The following is a 22,355-nucleotide window of genomic DNA, read 5'->3' on the forward strand; positions in this document are numbered from 1 at the left end:
CTCTCTCTCGCCTAACGAAGACATATGTAACACCCTTCTCGTGAAATTTTAATATCGAATTAGCCGGAAAGCAATATCGGTATTCTTAGTACCAAATAAGCCAAGTGAATTCGCAGATGTTTTCACTAGTGAGAAAAATTCGCAAATAAAAGAATTCAAAAATCTTTGGAATATTTTCGTGGGTATCGGGTGGATATCGATATGTATGCCGCGATTAAAATTGTGTACAGCGGGTAGTTCGTTAATTTGCCAGTTTGCATAGGTTTGGATTATTTTCAGCAGCCCGCCGCTTCAGACGATTGCCAATTAACAGAAAAGGAATAGAAACTTATCCCCGAGAAACTCGCTTCGAGAGGGGAAGATTAAAACGAACTTGTTAAAAGTCTAGTTAAGTTTGTACGTGACTAATTACTTATTCCTATATTAACAGTACTCTCTTCGTTTAAAATTCTCGGCCGGTTCGTGAGATCATTTTAATTTAGTTACCCAGCATGCGGCTAAAAATTCCGTTTCACCTTTGACCGAAACCAGCGACTGTAACATATACCGGGAAGTATACAACGGAGAAACCATACAAGACAAACGTATCCTCTGACATATCCCTTCAACGATCCTTTACACCCGTAATTCGTATCTGTAAATTCATATTATATCATACGCAAACGCAAACTGGAAGTTTCCGGAATTAATTAGAATAATTAAGTCTAGCGTTAATTACGCGAGTTTTAAAAAATAATATTAACCACATAACGATTAATTAAATAAATGGCGAGACACGGTTTCGATTTTTGTGAAATTTCCTATTTCAAAAATTTATTATCCCGTGTTGACACGAGGCTGCTTCGTCTAGAAAGTCATACAAAGTGGTTTATTCAAAATCGCGAATATTCGAATTTTTAAAAATACCAATGATACGTATTGGATACCATAGTTATTCCCTAAATCGATGATAGAAGAATTCCGTGCTGGTTTTGGTCGATTTTCGTAAAATAATTCGGTTATTAAGGGATAAATCGTCAATGGCCGATACGTTATGCTCGAATTTCGTGCTCACCGTCCCTCGAAAATTTCCACCCTTGCGTATCGTGATAGACACAACGACCAGGACAGTGATTTTACTCTCTCGTGGCCAGCAGCTGTGTTAGCCAGACAACAACTTCGCCCTGCTCCAAGATGCCACGACGGTAAATGACGTGACGTTATAAAGCCGACAATTCCGTGAAAACGTCTGACGGACAATGGGTACGTAGGTCTGATGAAGAGGACAGCTGCTGCGTGTACAAGCAATTATTTTCATCGGCGGAAGGGTAAGTGCGTGAACGAGATCGCCTCTGTGCTCGCCATTATTGTTTTTCTAAACGAGATTTATTCATTATCGTCTGGTATTCTTGTACCCGAAATTCCAATTTCGAAATCACGTTCAAAATATTCCTAATCTATTTATTGCATTATGATTTCTATAATATATAGGGTGACAGATAGTAAGTTAATATTCATTTGACAAATTCGACGTTCCGTGGCAGTGAATATATTTTTCCTAATAATTATACGGAAAATTATAAATTTTGTAACACTTCCAAATCGAGATAGAAAAACATCGGTGAGAAAGAAATTAAAATATAACTGTAAAAATGAATGCACTTTTGCGAAAAAACGTGGATTAAAAATAAAATATCATCGGAGGTGTAACGCAACAGGAAAAATTGGTTCGAAAATTTAATGGAACAGGAGAGAAGCGACGGTCAGAATGGCCGATTTTTAATTCTGACAGCATTTGAATGCCATACCCACGAAATGAGCAACACTCGCGCTGTAAGAGTAGCATCGACAATTTTTCACCACCCCTCACCTTGGACAATTTACCTAAAATTCAACGCGGAGCACGGATTTTTAAAAATAATCCAAAACCATTTTCGGGCGGATTTCGATTCAAATAGGATTTCGCTGAAACATTTCACCCGCGTTTAAGCATTTTCGCGCAAGCGAAAACAACGAACGTCGATCTTTGCCAATAATACAACTCGCGTTTTTACATCCCTGGCAAAATGCATATTCGAAATTCGCATTTAAAACGCGCATTAGTAGCTTAAAATATTTAGCCAACCCATCGCATTATCGAAAATAAAACTAACAAGATAATTAATTTTCTTACCCGAATGTATTATACCTCGCGATTATGCGAAATTCTGTATACGATACACGAACGAATATTCCACTTTATTCCCGAAAATGTTGAAAAATCGATAATGCGCTTGCGCTGCTTGCAACGGCTCGTCATTTTTTATGTATCGTGGAATATACGAATTTTAATATTACACGACACGTTCGTTGGAAATTTCGCGTTTTATATATGAAAAATTCTGAATCCGAAAATTTTCGATGCGTAGAATAATTCTGTGACCCCTGCAACGCTACCACTGATAAAAAATTGTATACCAAAATAACAGCAAGTGCTAACGATGTACTATGACCATCGAGCATGATCAGCTACGAGATATTAGAAATATTTTTCTGTTCTAAATTCGATCGATTATCCGTATGATAATAGACTATACAAAATTCACCCATCAACGACACTGTTCCACAAAAATGAATATTTCTTCTCTAATTTTACGAATTTTGAAAGGCGAATTTCCACAAATACTTTGGAATGTACAAACTTTGAAAAGATGAGAAAAAATCGATTTTCTGTGCTCGAATTTGTAGAAGAAGCACTCAGCGAAGAAGAGCCATGAGTGAAGGAAGAGTACAAGGCCCACTTGCCAGTGGAACACCTCATCAATCATGGCAGGAAGTATAACACGAGTAGACAGCAATGCAACATAAGCCCTGGGTCGAAAGACTATCTAATAGACTATAAATCGATCGAGAATCTTGCCCAGCATCAGAAACACACTGAATTATTCAATAAATAGCGAATTTCGTATTATTCGCGAATAACACTACAGGCAACCTCGACGATCGATTCGAAAAAACGATGCGATAAAATAGAAGTGAAAACTAATGCTAAATAAACAAATAAATAAAATGTATCTCGAATTCATATTTCAAGCAGAAACGCAGCATACTAAATCTTCCTTAATATTTTGAAAAAGGCCAATTTTCGCGTTTTCCTGCACGCGTGGGAGGCCAGCCAGCGAAACGCAGGGGCGTATATCAACATGACCGTTCTATATTTCTCGAGCGACAGGTACGAAAATTTTTTAAACGGTCGCTTCGACCATCGTCGAAAAATGATCGTCGTTATTCCTTTCAATTTGCCGGGAAACTAGGAAAAAAAAAAAAAAATAACAACGCAGCAGTCGGGAGAGGCCACGCAGTAGTCGCGAAAAAGGCCGCGTTTCGCCGCGCATTTCGGCAAATTTTAAATGTCACGCGGGAACCGGCGGAAAATTCGTTCCCCTGCGTGAGAAATATCGCGTGGAAAAACGATGGGTCGTTAAATTTTAACAATCACGCTTTACTGCCGTTTTATAATAGCGGCTATCGCGACCGACTGCCGGAGGACAGGGTGCCATTCGCGCTGCAGACCAAATGTCCCGTCCGTTTCCCTGAGAAGTTTAGGGTCTAAACAATCGGTGTCTCGGTCCACTTTGCCCGGTGACTTTAGCCGGTCGACGTAGTTGCCTCGTTTTCTTTGGTCGGCAGATCGTGAAACCAGATGACGCGATACGAGACGTCTCGGTTTCTTTACAGAGACCTGCGGAATTCTGCCTTCTACTCCGGGGACAATGCTGCTCTTAAACCAACCAACAACGTGTTTTATCTGGTCTCGCGGCTGGAACAGCGACACGAGAGTGATATTCGCTACTCCTTGGATTGCGGTGAAGTGATTTAGAATAGCAGGATCCTATCTTTATTGCGCTGCTATTTTTGGGATTTAAATTGTTCCTTTTTGGCGGTTACAGGGACTTGAAGTATCAGGGATTATGAAATTCATGATGGCGTTTGGAGAGCAATTGTAACTTCGAGAGAAGCTGAGACTGGCTTTGCAATTTCGGGTAATGATAATGGAAATAAAAATGATTAAGACGGGGAGAAATTAGGGTAGAGGTTCTTTGGCACGTTTCAGAGCAACGGAGTATTTTATGATCCTAGGTATTAATTCGAATGGGAGAGTTTTCTTCGAAGTATGAATATATTCCTTTAATAAAGTATTCTACTAGAGCCAGTGATCAACTCTATTAACGCGACACGAAGAGAAAATACAAGACCCGAAGAGCTTCTGACCTGCCCTTACTAAAAGGTGGTAGTTCACCTCTGGTAAGTCTCATCTGATAAAATATCCAGGCTAATATTCCTTTATGATACTTTACTTCTATACCGATGCTGGCAAAATTCTAATAAAAATTCACAAATGGAAACATCTTTCCAAATTTTTAATTTAAATTGTCTACATACTCTCACCTATTCTTCGGCCCATACTCTCGATAATTTAAAATAAAGACCTATTAACAGACGAGACCAAGTCGTACTGAATAGGATCCAGATCGGACATTCAAAAATTACTCAAGAAGATCTGAAAAAAACACCCCCACCCTACTGAGACAAGTGTCAACATCCCTTGACCATCCAACACATCTTATTTTACTGTAAAGAATACGAGGCCTCACGAACCCAGGCAAAGGTTCCTAACTCAATAAAAGAAATCTTTAACAACACTGAAAACGCCAATAACACCCTCAGATTCAAATGACCCTATTGTCGATGCGACTTGTAAGCCGTCCATTAAAAACAAAAAGTAAAATTTTAAATAAAAAATTAGGTAACACATAGGTACTGAGGAATTATGGCGTACCTTGGTCTCATTTTCAAATTTGTATTTATGTTAATTAATTAACTGTGAAATTTATTAATCAATAGTAAATCCCTCTCATCTCGAACCTAATATTATCAAGAAGGAATTCGTCTTAATTAGGTCGATTTTAATTGAAAAATTTCCAAAAATGGAGATATAAAATAACATGTGCATATCTAATACAAACGTAACGAAGTTTTATTTTATACTACTTATATTTCCCCATTATAATACTCACTGAATACCAATTTTACTATCTCACCATGCTATTTTATACCGTTTTCACTATACCTGTCATCACTTCAAATCCATACTAATATCTAAACCCCAACCCCCTTCTCTTTAAATCCACCGAAAATCAACAATTCGCGAGAAGGAAGCTATGAACCGAAATGCAGCGCCGGCATAATCAGCCTAAACGCTAAACAATCGCGAGTGGGAACGGATTAGTCGACGATTATCGTTGTTTCATTTCCGGCAAGCGCGTTCCTCGGCAAGCTGAGAGATCGGTGCAATTTCATGGTCACGTACGTCGCGTAAAACACGCTTTCAGCACGTCGCACGCCGAGAAGCTCGTCGCGACGAGCAGCCAGTTAGGTTGAGTTTAGCATTTGTTTGGCGTCGTTCTTAAGGCGATCTCACGGTTCGAGCCGGCGACGACGACGAGAGGATCAAGCAGTGGCCTTTCGAATGAAACGCGACTTCTCAGTCTACGTGGAAGATTTATGCGTGACCCGCGACGAACTTTCAGGTCTGAAAGTTGATCCTCGGGTCTGGGCCAGCTGCCAAGTCAGACTCGATATTACAGATTTCCGGAAAATACCCGTGAAACGACACTTTTCAGCGGACAGAACGATGGACAGATCAATCTACTATCTCTATACCGGAGGTCCTCAATGAAGACTTTGCGACCCCATAGCGGGACCCAATATTTCTGGGACTATGCGAAAATATTTGCACCGAGTACTTGCAAGTTAATTCGTGTAAAGAGATAAAAGTGTAGGTCAGATATGTATGCGAGAATTGCAAGAAAATAGGAGTTTAGAGATGGGTCCTATGTCGAGGAAAATAGTGGATACTAAATAACAATGTTCTACTGGAAAAATGCAAAAATAATTTGCCAAACCGACGTAAGCTGTATAAGAATTTATATAGATTGCAATGAAAAGTAAAAGTAAGTTCACTCACCAATCGTTGCCAGTTTTGGTTACATTCTGTCGTTTGCGGCCAGTTTGATGGGGTTTCGGTTCAGCCACCATGTTGACATCTGCAACAAAATGAGAAAAACACGTGCACTATACCGTAACTCATATTAACCCTTTGTATAGCGTCCATTTAAACCCAACGATATTTTTCCCCCGATTTTTTCTAGTTTGAACACGCATACACAGCCTTTTATGTGGTAACTTGATTTTACAGAAATGTGCCAAAGCAGATTTATTTCTTGTCAACAAAAATATGAAAAAAGTAATCAAATTTTGAATAGTTTCAATTATAAACTACCTATTATATTTCCTACCTAAAAATGAATAAATCAAGAATTTTTAACGTAACATAAAATAAAATCAAAATAAAAATTCGCAATTTTAAAGACACGAAACATCCTCCAAATAACAGAGAATTAATAAACCAATTTCTTTATAAAATAAAAATATTAAATTGGAAATTTTGCAAATTAAGTTTCTCGTTTTTCGGGCTCTAAATCCAACGTATCAAATAATATCCAGAATTTAGCGAAACACCGTGTTAAATACCGCGTGCAGCACGGTTGTTTATGGTAAAAAGAGAAGCAATTGTCGCGCGTGTAATGGCGGAATCGCGATAGAAATCTGTCACGTGACTTAATAACCGACTCAAATTAATAAAGCGGCACGAAGCTGCAAAGGGGCTTAACGTGTCCACAAACAGTTATTAATTTCGTCCCTTTGCTGCGCATTTCCGTATGGCGCTAGACACCGCTAAGGTGGATAATGGATGCGCGTTCGAGTGATCAGAACAGTTGAGCCGTTGTGTCAGCGAATTATCTATTCTTCGGTGTCTTGCGGACGGAAAAAATGACAAGGGACCATTCTCCTCGCAGCATTGAATAGGCTTCGCGGATTTCATTCTTCGACACGTTCCTCGTCGCCTTGGACGAGGGGGGCGGGGTGCAGCTTATGCGAATTACTTCGCAACGAATCGATGATTGATGAAATTATCGTGGAAATCTGAGATCTGTCTTAATCCATCTTAAACTTAACATCGTTCGATCAATCTACCCAACTGGCTGGCTTAATTATAATCCCCGCTGGACGTGCTTCATTTGTAAAATATTCCCTAGAAAGTTTATCGGAGCAATTTTTCACCAGTCGCTTTAGTTATCTCGGCCACGAAGTTTCCACGACGTCGATACAAATATGAACTTTTAATGACCGTGTAATTAAATGATTGAACATCGAGTGCTGCCGTATTCTAATCAGGCACTGTACTTCCTTCGATTCGGGACGAGTTCGTATAAAAGTACGAGAAATTTTTATGGAGAATCTTGAATCGTTGATCACAGGTTCCAATTCTGTGTTATTGAGAATGACTATCTGATGATTACGGGCAGAAATATAAATTAACACCAGCGTACATAATTTTCTCTCTTTTTATTCCCCAGTTAATTTACCATTTATTTCAGAAAGCAATAGGTAAATTATTTTTGTAGGATCGTCACCATTTAGCATACTAATCGCGACATCTTACAGAAATACGTTCAAATAAAACGTATGCAATGTGTGTTTGCGTGTGTCACGTCTAGAATGAGTCACCGATTGTCTAACGTGGCCTCAGTCGTTGTATAGCAATCATCGTGTAACAGTTGGTATTATAATAGCAATTATAAAGTTTACAAGTATAATAGGCAAATTATATTGCTTATCCCTGCAACACTCGATCCTCACCGATACTAAAGATCCAACAATTTTATCGCTTTGATTAAGTTAACAGGAAGGTATCCCAATGGAACATACCTGAGTATGAGCAAGCTACACTGTTATCACGAGGTTAGATCATTTGGGATCGTTTTGTGCAGTCTTCTTGTGACACTCGTCTATAATTAACCACTTTTTAAATTTTTCGACGAGAAATGAATTTGTATTAGAGTATTGGAAACTTTTACAGGAATCTTGGAACGTTAGCCACGTGTTCCAGGCACTTCTCCATTATTGAAAATGATGATTCTTTGCCGACAGCGAGCACAAACATAATCTTAGACAGGCTACCAAGCCAGCTGACTGCAGTGGGTGTGTAGCCAGTTCGAAACACGACACAAGACCCATCCTTTGTGTAGCCTAACCAAACACGTCGTGCAGACAGTAGCACGAGGACGTGCACACAAGGCAACACAGCTAAAAGTCAGCTCAATTATGATGGCTACTTGTACTTACGTACCAGGAAATTGTTTGCACGCCGGTTCCTTTAAATGATTTGCTCATTTTTATGAGACCTCGTAAACGAGATACCCCTCTGACTATGTAAAGAAGAAGAAATCTACGTGAAACGAAGATTCGCGATCTCATCTTACGCGAAGAAAATATTTTTCAGAAGACAGGTCATCGAAGAAGAAAATAGAGACGAATGAATTTGGAACGAAAATTCTACGTTCGCTGAGATCGATATTCGAGAATGGATATTTCCGAAGAATTGTGTATAATTTTCTAAATAATTCTCGCTATTTCTACGGAGAAGCAGTTAGAAACATTTCACCCACGGAATATTAATGTTTGAATAATTTCTGTTTTCTGCATGGTCGTAAACTAATCTCTACGGTAGCATGTATTTACTTGTGCCGTTGTTTACCGAGTGCATACAATGGCCGAACGTTGCAAATGCAATACACAAATGTGTATTAAATCAGAATATTCGTTAGCAGTTGATGCGGAATTAATGTAAATGAACGCGTTAATATTAGTTGACACACGTTGTACGTAAAATAACGCAATAAACGTATGTATTAACATACTATATGAATGTATTACAGTAATTAGATGCGGATGGATTATATAACCAATATATTTACTTGAACAATATATATTTATACAATCGAGAATCTCGACATACCATTGTGCAATTTTAAATATTAATTTTCCAAATAAGGCACTTTGTCCGATAATCATTGGATTTTCATTCGTTTCCAAATTCTCTATCTCTATTAATTTATCCTGCATCCTATATGGAAAACACCATCGACTTTGTGGAGGGTCCTTCCCCATGGATGATGGTTTGTTAGACTGTTGACAGGTAGAACTGGAAGGGACGAAAAGAATGGGAAGCATTTCGTTCTGGGGCCTACTAGTGGACTCATCTATAAGGCTACCTAGCAGGTCCTGCCTCGGACAAAGATTATCTAGCAGGCCCTGCCTCAAACAGGGATTACCTAACAAGTCCTGCCTTAAGCAGGTATTATCTAACAGGTCATGCCTCAAACAGGGATTATCTAGCAGGCCCTACCTCAAACAGGTGTTACCTAACAGGCCCTGTCTCAGACAGGGATTACCTTAGCAGGCCCTGCCTTACACAGAGATACTATTGGAAAGTCTGAAAATTATATATATATAATCTAAAGCAAGAGAAGGGTTTATCGAACACCTTGCAGGAAAATCCTCGAACCTCTTTGAACCAGAAATCCGTCTAGTGACGAGGGTCAGAATGGTGTCGCGACATCATGAATAAATTAGATTTTTTTCTCTATCTCCATTAATTTCAGACAACATGTTCTTCATTCATATTTCAATCTTAATAATTGCCTACTAGTTAGTTGCTTTCACTATGCCTATTTTCTTTACTATTAAAATTTATGTACACTCTACGCAATACAAGGTGGAATGGAATGGTAATAATTAAAGTATACTTATATAATTGTTCCTCTACAAACTGCGAAAAAAGCCAAGATTAATTTTGTCAAAAGCAGTTCTATGTTATCAATAATTCTAAAGAAAGAAATTTTGATTTCAATTTTTCGTATTAAATTAAATTAAATCGGAATAAAGGGGAGAAATAAATTTCGATCGATCCCATCTACATTTTTTTCGCGAAAATTCACGTTAGCAAATGAACCTTGGCTCTTAACGCGTATCGAGCTCGAAGAAATTAGAATTGGCTAAGGCCACGTTGAAACAGCCAGACAGCCCGATAAGAATTATCTCAGCGACCCCGACGTTACCTAAAACAGACCGGCGTCGGCGGTCGAGAAAGGCGCTTAACTTCCGCGAATGTTTTACCAAACGAGCTGCCATAATCCTGGTTAAATATCCAGCTGTATCCTATTTCCTCTTCTCCGTCGTTCGCGAATGCCAGATTCTGCTTCCAGTTGACTTTTCCGACCGTGCAATCTGCGATATGCATAAAAATGCTATTCAACCGCGAGATTCCAACCCCGGTCGTATGAATGGCCGTTTCATCGAATGAAATTATTTCGACTAGAACCCCTCTGCACTATCTCTTCAGCTGCCGTAGGATTTAAACGCGACGAAAATACAAAGGTGTCGAACTATAACCCCGATACGCTATTCGTGACAGTGGTGAATATTTTATGAAGAAACCTGGTTGACAGTTAACTCTCAGTGTACATATACGTATCTTGCAGCATCTGTGTGGTTTCAGATGATACGAAATAGCTGTAAAATAGAGAGTCCGTTGACTGGTGACGCGCGAGTCTACGGATTAAATGTATTCCGATACAAGTTTCATACCGTATCTCTAACTCTGGAATCAACTTCCCGTGAATAAATAAGAGTTCATTTGTGGCGTTTAATGCAGATAAAATTAGCGACAGATAATCCGAGAACTAAAAGTACGTATTAAGGTCAGTATTAAAAAGGAATACGAACTGATGAGTACAGAAATACAAACTTCAAGATTAGCGAAGTTCCATGAAAAATCAGGAACGTGACAAATGACAGACAGAGCAGCTAATATTTGACAGATAAGCTCGACTTAATTGACATCCATTATCGAACAATTAAAATCACTCCAGGAATAAATAGCAGAAAATGAGATATATTTAATGCAATTTCCATTAATTATTACTCTTCGATTAACTATTTTGACGCTGTGAACTCTTCCAATTTCTCCACTCGAAAACACGTTAAATAATTCATTCCGTTCCTCTGCATGAATCCAAATAATTAGAAATGGCAAAATCTTCAGCTGGACACTTTATGGACGAGAAGTAAAAATATGCATAAAATGTAGGGTAAACTGAGAAATAATAATTTCAGTAAAATCCTTGAGATGAAAGATACCAACGAAAATGAAATTATTCGCTCGCGAAGGATTAACCCCTTGACATACAATGATGTCTGGGAGACGTCATGCAATTCATGTGTCATTGTAGACTTTGACGTCTCCGAGACGTCAAGAACCTGCGAAAAATAAAAAGCAACATCCTGCAAGGAGATGCCATGCGTGCATCAAACATAACATAAGTGAAACAACTTGGCAGTGTAAAACATGCCTAATTCTGGGTCACCTCTCGGGAAGGGTCCTCGCGAGTGGGATCCTTTGTAGGGGCTAACTCAGAGAGAGGAGTCTCCTCCAACCTTGAGCTTGAGGTAGAGGGAGTTTCTTCTCCTTCGGGGAAGCGCTTGTCTTCTGGACGGGCTATAAAAGGGACAGTTAGAGAAGAGTTAGACTTACAGTGACGAGTAGAGTCAGAGGCAGCGAGAGTCAGTTTGTAGACAGCTCATCCACTTATAAACGATACTGTTATTGTTAACCTATGTTAAGCCTTGGAATGTCGTCCCGGTATTTCATTCGGCCCTTTGTTTAGAATAGACCTAGAAGACCGTTAGGGTCTTCTGGCAGCCAGATTCTAATTGCTGTTTTAGTTCAAGTTCCGTGTCCTTTCTATCTTCATTTTCAATACATTTTCAAACAATTTTTTATTTCCCTCAGGTCACCGGACACGAGGCTTTCTTTAGCCATTAATGTTAGAAAGCAGGCAACAGCACTTAGGATTTGGCTGACAATAGGCCTGCAAAGAAAGGGACCAAGCCATGTGCGATGTCGCGACTTTCGGAGCCATAAAGTAACGGGTACCACGAATGTGCGGGTGACTCACCAGCAACCCCCTTTGAGGGAGAGGCTTTCTCCACCGGCAGACCGGGTCGCGGAAGACGGTCCTCCCTTCTTTGGGGGCATCTGATTCGCGGACCGAGGGCCCACCCTCGGTCCTGTCAACCACCAATGGGAAAATCGATTTCCCTTTGGAAACCATGGGCTCCGAAAGATCGTGCATCGCACAAGTTAGTTAGGTCAGTACCAGTCAGTCAAGTCAGTCAAGTCAGTCAATAACATTCGAAGAGTTCAGAAGAGTTATCCGAAACAACTACATAAAATACAGTCTACTATAAACACAACGTTCCTCAAGAAATTTGGTTCGTCATTAACCGTCTCCAATTGAGGACGACCTATTGACGATATACAACCTAAAACAGCGTTTTTATACTTTTCGTATCCGACCTGCCATTTTTCACGAGCGATTTGATGAATTCCTACTCCCAAAATCACCTCTACATTATTATTTTATAGTATTACTTAATTAATGCGCATTAACATTACATATCAACTTTATCGAATATTATATAGCAATGTAAATTTGAAAATAAAACGTTCTGTTTCTAAGCTTGCACACGAGTGTCCACAGTTGAGCCAAATTAAATGGTATTCTACGGACGCGTCGACGCGCATTTTATTCCTATGTCAAGGGGTTAATAACCGAAGAGCGTGTGTCGAAAGAACTCGCGCCCTCTGAAAATCGTATCCGATCGTCGAACTGGGGTTACAGACGACTGCTGTAGCTCTTCGACAAATCAACGCGTGTATGATCGGTGGCGTTACGCGCGTCATCCTCTTGCCAGTTGTTCCAGCCATCGGCGTCGTCGTCGAAAGCAGGCAAAGTTTGCTCGATGCTGAATCGTGCTCGCGATGGAAACGGAGAGGCTACAAACGCCAGAGCGCGGAGGCGGAAGTCGAGTATCGATGTCATCTGCAAGCACGGTTGAAGGGTGATGCCAGCTCCTATATCGCGTTGCGAATTGTTCTTCGAACTAACCGCGGCAGCTGCATCTGTAACCGGCAGCCACGGTAATGGAATATGACAACGCGAGCTGCATAATGATCAGCCGCTTCCCTGCCTCCAAACTTTCTAATAAAACGGCCATTGTCGCTGACGTTTGTCCCGTTCCGGAGCTGCATGACCATGAAACGGCAACAATCCAGTCAGAGGCAACGGCGACGAGTGACCGTGGGCTATGTCCACGCTTGGCAGAAATGCTGGCTAAGGAAGTAGCGTGAGCGACTGGTTAGTTGGTGGACACGAGGACTATGGCCATTTGATTGACCATGGTGTATCGGATCTATGGCCTCGTACAGCCTTGTTAAGATAGGTCACGCTGACGTATGTACAGATAACAGAGCGATGAAGAATTGGCGTAGATATAGGATCAATGTTAACTGTTGGGCATAAAACGAAGAGAGTGACAATGTAACTTGTACTATTACTGTAGAGTACCGTATACGATTGGCAAGTTGGCAGTCAGCAGGAAGCGTAATAGGACCAACTCCTCTAACACAATCAGAAAGGTAGGTCACACGAATTTTAGTTACTCGCATACCACGTGTTCAAAAGCGTCACATCTACAAATAGGATCAGACTGCATCGCGTGACAAAGAGAGACATCAGGACACGTTAAGAGCAAACGGGACAGAGCGATGAAGAATTGGCGTGGACACAGGATCGGTATTAACCAATCAGACTCGCATTCTTCCCGATAACCTGTTTACCTTCGAGTTTATGTCTCTGGTCGTTTATACGACTAATTAAGATTTGGACGAAGCACAGACAGGGATCGTGGTCTAAAAATTGCAATGCAAAATATCGCGGGGAAAATCGAAGCGCGATAATCGTTCGTTTCATAGCCAGGCAAGGCTGCAGTGACTGGATCGAACGAAGAGAGTGAGATTTGCAGCGGATGCAACTAGAAGGTTTACCGTTTGAGCGATGGCGTATACCGTGATTCGGCGTTGGTAAGTTGTCCCGCGGTGTTAATACGTTAATTAGAATTTCGCTAATTAATACTTCCGGAAAGCGATTCAAAGCTGTGCGGCTTGGAGTCGCGCGGTACTTTAACTACCAGCTATGAATACGCGCAACGATGTAATTGGTGGATCAAGAAACGGTTTGCGATGAATCCTAAATATCCGTGTCCTGTGGCGAATTGCGGTGCGTGGTTAAAAATAGGATTATCGATCGAATTTTATCTATGTATAATTTTTTCGCCACGGATATGTGATATTAATTTAAACGTTAATATTGTAAATGCTATTTTACGAGTTGCAGAAATTTCTGGAATAAAATTCGAGAATTGCGGCAAGTCTCGAAAGACTAAGCACTATAATTACGAGTTAAACAGCTATCTTGTAGTTCATAAAATTTTCCTCTAAAATTTCGTTTTACCAAACTTGTTACTGCCACGAAAATGAATTTATCACTAGAGGTAGCTTTCATATCCCGGAGCGTGTAAAATTTCACTAAAAAACATTAGGTCGATCGTGCCAGTGGGTCCGGGTAGCAATTATTATTTAATAAGTAAACAGCGTGGCCATTAAACGTGCAAAATTGTTTCCTGCTCATTTCGAAAAATACCATTCCCGCGTTTTACGTCGTTTCCTGTTTCCACCTCGCGATTCTTCAGCAATTCACCGGCCGTGATAAAACGAACGGCGTAATGTAACAAATCGCAACGTTCGTCATGCTGTCCGCTACGTGACGAGAATGAGAATTCGAGGTGAAAATAACTGACAGCCTCCTGACCGATATGACTGGATAAAATTGCACCGCAAATTGCCGAGTTGTTTCGAGTAGATAATACGGTAATTGGAATGTTGCCAATTAATACAGGTACGCCGGCGTGTGTGGAACGATCCGCGCGGCGAGCATCGGATGTGACAAGTCGACTTTCCAGATAAGAGCGATCCAGCCGCGTGAATTTCACGGCACAGCCATGATTTCGTACTCGAAACTCGTCTCTCTTTAAACGTCCAACGTTTGCGAAACTTGCGTAAAATCAGGCTTTCTCGCATATCCACGGACCGCATTACGGAACGAACTTCAACGGAACAGGTTAGGGAGTAAGTTATGGAACAGGTTACGGAGCACAGCGTGCGAATTTATCTTGAAAAAGACTGACAACCATGGAGCAACCTGAAAAGTAGTTGCCTATTAAAAATATTTACCGTGGCAAGGTAAACTTCGCGAAACCGTAATTTGCATTTTTATCGCAATACCAACTCTCTGTACTTACAAGGCTTTTTCTCCACGATCGACCGGTAACACTGACACACTTTGCAATCACAAGCTTCCTCGAACGAGTGGAAGTTTTGTTGGAAATTACTAATTACGGATTACAAATATTCGCGAATTTATTTGCAACGTAATCTCCTTGCCTTTACCTTCGTCGGAAGAAATGGAATCGAACAGCAGATACTGGATTATCGCGTGAAACGAAAAAGGGAAACGATAGATGGAAGATTAGTGCTCGAGTTACTTCACCGATGCAGAGCTGGGGATTAAATATTGCGATTGGTATAACTTCGCAGTGATATCGACTCGCAGCAGTTATTATTCGCGATATCGTTAAATACCCTTGGCAATATCATTAATGCAAGAATATTAAATAATATTAACGTTATCATTAATACAGCGATATTACCGAATACTATTAATCCTGTGATTAACATCGTCATATTATTACCATGTCAATGTAAGTAATATTAAAATATCGTAACACGTAAATATCATTAGTATCGCGAATATTATCAACACAGCAAGGTTATTAATATTTACTATTAATCCTGAAATGCTTCCAAGTAACTCCGGATTCAACTGCCACGAATATACCAAATACCCCACACACTTCTAATCCAAACCAAACACAATATTCGAATAACATGGTACAGAAGTGGAATGGCGTATAACGCATCGGCAGTTGGACTAAAACTGAGAGAAATACGGAAATATATTCCTAGCCGTAGCCGATTACACGAGACATTAAAGTCCTTAACAACCAGCAGAAGTACCGGACGCATCGTGGCGCTGTTGGAGGAATAAACCGGAAAGAGCGGCGGACCAATTAGCAGTTCGCGTTCCTTCAGTGGCTGATCGTTCCACTGGATACGATCTTCGTTGTTATGTCTTCGTAAAATTAGAAAGCATACCGTCAGACAGGGACCGCGACGAAGCGCGTACATTATGCGACAGGCGTTAAGGCGTCGAGCTGACAACGAGATGTTAAAGTTGAAGAGCGTGTCGGAGGCCATGGCGGCAAGATTTAACGGGGAAACTGATCCAGTTTCAACTACTGACAATCGGCCTTTGTCACTGGCCGGGAGTACCGGTTACATGGCAATTCATTTTCCGTTACGTTTTCAGACATGCCCAGAATTCTAATACACATGGAACAAGCATGCAAACTTTTGCTATAAATGTTCCTTGCCCTCGTCCCAAGCGATTGTATCCCATGGAATCTCTATTTTGAGTGAGCGGGAATTTTTAAACGACAGCTTTGTTTAATTGGAAAACTCTGGTAATCGGGGTACGATGAAAAATGTAGGATTTAATTATTGCAAGCGGATTCGAGCGCGTAGAATTAAGCGAAACGGGATAAGGATATAATAAAGGGCAGTGATTATTAGGGATTAAGTTGGTTTATGAGATTCCATGAAGGGAATGGAGAGTAATAGTGAGCAGTATATTACAGATTACAGAGCCGTGTAATATTACATGGCAACGATGTAGTAACAATGATTGATTACTGGTACCAAGATCGTCATTTTGTTTTATTTTATAATTTTCTATATTGTATTGTTTGTATTCGTTAAGATAAAAATCCCTCTGCGTTTATAGTGGAATAAGATAAAAGAAATAGGATGATAAACAACAAAATAAAAATTGTAGAGAATCGTCGCTTCGAAATGCAAGTTACCGAGAAGAAGAACGAAAGAAATGGCACCCGTGTTACAAAACTTAAACTGACCTGTTGCATTCGTGCTGCGTGATATTTGTCGAAGAGCCTAGACGCGAGAGCAAATAATACGTGTAAACGGTACTAAATGATAATTGTCACATTTTCATAAAGACAAACGGACCGAGTTCTAAGCCGCTTATGCTCATTACAGGCAGAAAGGCCAGGAAGAAAAATGAAAGTGAAGTGGAGGAAGCCATTAATGCTTGCTCCGCTTTGAGGGTTGCAAGTGTCGCGAGAGCGTAGCGTAATTCGAGCAAATTAAGGGCAAAAATCGTGGTCGTTTTTCCTTCAAAGCGTTACTAATCAACGATATCACGAATGAATATCGTCGATCTTTCGCCGTCCGTTAAACGAATAATTGTTTTAAACAATTCTCGTCACCGATGCTTCGTGACGATATTAATAATCGCTAAATTAGTACACAGCAAAACGATACGCGGAATTTGCATTGTATTTCGATAAATAATATTTTCGGGCAGTGTCAAAGGCAATGGATAATTGATAATAATCCTGCATTGTCATTTTATTAGACAAACATTTCGCAAAAACGCTTAATACCGGGCAAACAGTGTCTACATCGTTTCAACGTTTCATATTTATCGTTCGTTTATTATGTAACATTTCATGTTCAATCTGCATCAATCATAGCCCGAAATATTTTAATATCGTCATTAATTTCAAGCAAGCGTATCGACGATACATGTATCTCGTAGCTAAAAAGTATCAGACGAGACGAGCACCTAAATTATACGATAATAATAAAGAGCCTAAAATAATTCGAATATATAAACAGTAATTATGCAAACAAAATGGAAAGGAGAATTATATATAAAACTTGAAATTTGTAGATGAAACGAAAAAAAGGAATGCAAAATATGATTAACCAATTATGTGACTACGTACATAGCAAAGTATACATTCTATTAATCTTAACAAATACGAAATTATTTTTATTATTATTCTATTTCGTCTATTTGTCACAATAAACAAGTCAAATTCATAAACAAAGAAAAAAAAAGAAAAAAATAAGAAATTTAAATTCCTCAGACGAGACGAGCACCTAAATTATACAATAATAAAAAACCTAAAATAATTCGAATATATAAACAGTAACTATGCAAATAAAATGGAGAAAGGCATTCCATAAAATTTGAAATTCCTAGACAAAACGAAAACAAAGAAATGCAATATGTGATTAACCAATTATGACAGTATACACTGTATTAATCTGAAGAAATACTGAATTATTCTTATGATTATTTTATTTTGTCCATTTGTCACAATAAACAAGTCAAATTCATAAACAAAAAAAAAAAAAAACAAAAAAAAAGAAAAGATTAATCTTCTTCAATATCATGAAAAAAGAGACACTTTATATGAGTGCGTGTGTAAAATTTATAAACATTGAATCAATTTCGAAAAGATACTAAAAAATCGTAAGGCGTGCTACCATTTTGTCACGTTCAGTACGTGCGTCTAATTATTCTTTCCCCCATTTTACACAAAACGTGTGTATCGAGAAATTAATATCCGAAATATTAATTACCGCTATACATACACCGTAAACATCGCATTTAACGCGACATTAACCCGACGACCTCATCACAATTATAACCCTTCCTGGCCGAGAGAGCCGAGACTCGTTCGCGAAATTCATAGAACTGCTACGCCGTTTCTGTGCACGTGCAGCACACCGAAACTCCCTAGCTGTTCCGTAGCGTTTCAACAAAGTTTCGTACCAGCCAGTCCGAGCTTCCTCCCTGATCAGCTCATCAAACACGCACAACGATATATCTACCCGCGACACGATAGTATTTCCATCGTTTCCCTACCCTCTTTCCCGAGGCATTATAACGATAGCCAGAAGTTGTTTCGTCTTTTCCGTGAACGCGTGCGGTTCGTGAGCTCGCGTTTTACGCCACCGGTACGGAAGCACCGTTTCGTGATTGCAGCACGTTAAAAGACGGATTTACCGTGAACACATGTTAGTCCCCTGTCAGTGAAAACTCGCGACTGTTTTCTCGCGAACGGAAGAAGTCACGGAACTTTTTGCGTACTCTGTATCTCGCGGCTAATGCGTCTCTGGGGTATTTCTGCATCAGCTGTTCTTGGACTAGGGAAAATTTCGCGACGGAAATATCGTCGAAGCGATGGCATAAAATTTTACATTCTTTTGTACCTCTGTAACTTTTCGTGACGATTAGTACTTATAATAGCGATGGAAAGAAAATTCTGCGATGCGTCTGACTATGGCAGACTGTTTCTACTAGCAGTAACCATGGGTTCGTTACAAACTTCGTTACACGTTTATCGATCAACTATTCTCGAGTTTGGGAAAATTTTGCGACGAGTTTATCGTCGGAACAGATGTTAAGGGTGGTTTAATAGAGTACCATTTCTTTTGCGATTTTACATAACAGTGGGAAGTAATTTCGGGGATCCGGCTGACTTATGACAGACCATTTCTACTAGCAACAGTGAACAGTTTATTACGAACTTCGTTACGTGCTGATTGAAGAACTCTAAATCGTGATAGAATGTGATAATTTCAATTGTCAGAGCTACGACAGGGCAATGGAAGAATCAACGAATGGCGTATTTATACCCTAACTATACTAATTATCGATATAAATGTGGGAAAAAATATAATCAGACAAATTCTCGTGTACATTACCTTTGGTAGCCAGAATAGATACTAGCCAGTAGCATGTAACGAAACGAAAGGAAAAAAAAGAAAAAGATTCCATGCATGACATATAATATGCAAATTAGTCTCTCTACGGTTGGTAAAGTAGAGAGGCGCTGTCGTCCCGTACCTGAATATATAAAAATTGTTAATTTAGCCAAGAAACATGAAATGAAATTTCAGGAACTGAATTTCTTAACGAGATGCCAAATTATCAAGCGTGAAATCTATATTTCGAGGGAATTTAATTTTCAATTTTCTTTCCGATACAAACCAATACATACGAGCCCAGTTGCCTCTATGATCTCTGAAATATCGTGCAAAATTTTCCATTTCCGTTCAGGAATAATCGTTCCTGTCCCTCTCCAGCGAATGCGAATTTAACAAGTTCGTTAATTAAACAACTCGTCGAGTTTCGGCATGCATTATTATTTAGTCGACGACGAGCGGCACGGATCAATGGCGGGAGACGGGCACGTACGCGAAACCTTGCCCGGAAGTCGTAGCTGCTGCGGAAACGACGTTTTTGACGTTTGCACGGTTGCGGCTAACACCGGTGCGGTCTTCGTGCACAGTTGGAGAATGACTTGGCGGCTATCATCGCGCAAACTGACGAGCGACATGAATTTCCGAGCTGCTAATACGAGGGAGAAATCCGCGACAGGGCAGCCGTTTAACCAGACTGGTAATTAAAATCAAACATGCGAAATTCGGATAGCCTGAAGTAGATGGTTGTCTATTTAAAACAAGATTTTAACCCGGTCGTCGTGATAACGCGGATCTTCCACTAGCTCCACCTGTTTTCGACAATTTTTCAATTTTTCTATTTCTCATTAGGCTACCAGGTCCAGTCGAGTTGATTTTCTTGCAGTTTACTAATTGTAAGCGATATCATTTGAATTCAAAATATAAATTTACCTTTAATTCCTGATTTATTGAATATTATAGGAATATTTTCATAAATGAGAGAAGTGGAAGAAAAATACCCGGAAATTAATCCGTGGTAGACGAGAGATAAACGGAGCAAAAATTCTCGCAATAAAATTCAAAATAAAAGTGACTAAATAAGAAAATATTATAGCGACAATAACGAAAGAAAAAAATTATTATTGAGCGAAATATAAACGTCACTCGATTGAAATATAAAATATAAATAAATAAATAAATAATTATATGAAGTACAGGTAGCCCTCCTATAACACGGTAGATAGGTTCCTAGAAAATGCCGTGTTGTATGAAACCGTGTTGTATGTGACCCAGACGCAGTACAAAAAGTGAGGTTACGTTCCGAAAACATACTAAAAGCAAATTTCTTTTTAATTCTACATAAACAACTTAATTTTTATTAAAAATATAAACGTATGCACAACACAAAGCAAAAAAAAACAAAAATATTATTTTAATTTAATGCAACTTTAATTTAATAAATTTCTTCGTCGTCACTGCTTATGTAGAAGTACAGTGCTATACAAAGGTTTTTGCAATTTTCTTATTGTGTTAGAGCGAAACCGTGTTATAGGATGCCGTGTGTAGGAGGGTTCCCGTAATTTATGAATCGTGTTATAGCGAAACCGTGTTATAGGATGCCGTGTTGTAGGAGGGCTACTTGTATATACAATATAATATACTCGATTGCAAAGGGTTGATGTGCATTACGAAAGCATTTATCCACTCTGTAAGTCCGTAGAAGCTTGGAAAAGCTTGGCAGAATGTCGAAGATAGCTAGAGAGTGGAGGAATTCGTAGCCCGCCATGGAATTCAATTCCGGCAGCTTAATTATTCCCAAATTCCCGGCAGTTTAGCTCCCCATACGATTTTTCTCGCTTCAGGCATCGTCCATTGGAATTATTCCCAAATTCCCGGCAGTTTAGCTCCCCATACGATTTTTCTCGCTTCAGGCATCGTCCCGTGATCAGACGGAGGATACGAAGAGAATGAGAATGAGCGTAGAAGAGTCGGAAGAAAGAAGAGGGTTGTAACTACGTGGTAAGGGCCACTGAATGCGGCGCATTCAAACGAACTGTATTGAACGGTAGCTACATTTCCAGCTATTTCAACGGTACAGAGTCCTTTTATATGCATCGTGCTTGCCTGAATTCGTTGGTCAATCCGTCTGCGCGGATGAACCAGCTTGCCACCCTCGCGTTTCAGCTCCTCTCGAGCTCTTCCCGCGCCCTGCATAAAGGCAAACTGTTAAATAAGTATCTCTCTCCCCTCTGTTCATCCCGCTCGTTGCCTTTTCTTCGTTTTATTAAATGTCGGAGACCGGTTAAACAAAGAAATTCTGACGAGGAACATGTCGATAAAAGGGTTCCATCGGTGGCGAAGGAAATGGTGCTTGGAAGTCAGAAGGGTGGAACTAGTCGCCGTGATTACTGCTCAACGATAACGAGAAAGGAAATCGAGCTTCAGAGGTGTTTATGCAGATCTCTGCGATTTTTTAAGTGGATCGCGATTGTACTTTTCCCATGGTTTCGGATTTAAACTAGATTCGTGGAATCGCTCCAATTTCATCGCAATTTCGCTCTCCTCGTCGTTTCTAATTCAAGCTGCAAGTTTCCGGGAATTCGTTGTTTCGTTATAATTCTGCCCTTTGAAAACTGGAATAATAGAATATAAAAAAAACTCACTAGCACGATCTTCACTAACGGTTTTTAATTTGAAAATCCAACGGAACTGAAAGGATCGCGCGTGTTTAAAAAATTTGTAAACGAGCAGAGATAAAAAAAAGTAAATAAAAAGAATTTCGTAACTGCACCACAGTGAGGCTGTTTCGATGGTTTTTAATCCAAGTCGGAATAGGCACAATTTAGACAGCGAT

General features: G+C 39.7%; 1 protein-coding gene across 4 annotated transcripts in view; it reads right to left on the reverse strand.

Moving 5' to 3' along the window:
- The window catches only part of LOC108556251 (uncharacterized), a 417,682-nt gene that overhangs the window by 64,056 nt on the left and 331,271 nt on the right, over positions 1-22,355 (reverse strand). For all 4 annotated transcript variants that reach the window (XM_017912262.1, XM_017912261.1, XM_017912263.1 and 1 more), the window contains one exon: positions 5,987-6,065. In XM_017912262.1, coding sequence (XP_017767751.1) covers positions 5,987-6,065 — 79 coding nt within the window. The remainder of the gene's footprint in view (positions 1-5,986; positions 6,066-22,355) is intronic.

The sequence above is a fragment of the Eufriesea mexicana genome, unplaced genomic scaffold, assembly GCF_001483705.2.
Source record: "Eufriesea mexicana isolate 0111107269 unplaced genomic scaffold, ASM148370v2 scaffold377, whole genome shotgun sequence".
Classification (NCBI taxonomy): Eukaryota; Metazoa; Arthropoda; class Insecta; order Hymenoptera; family Apidae; genus Eufriesea; species Eufriesea mexicana.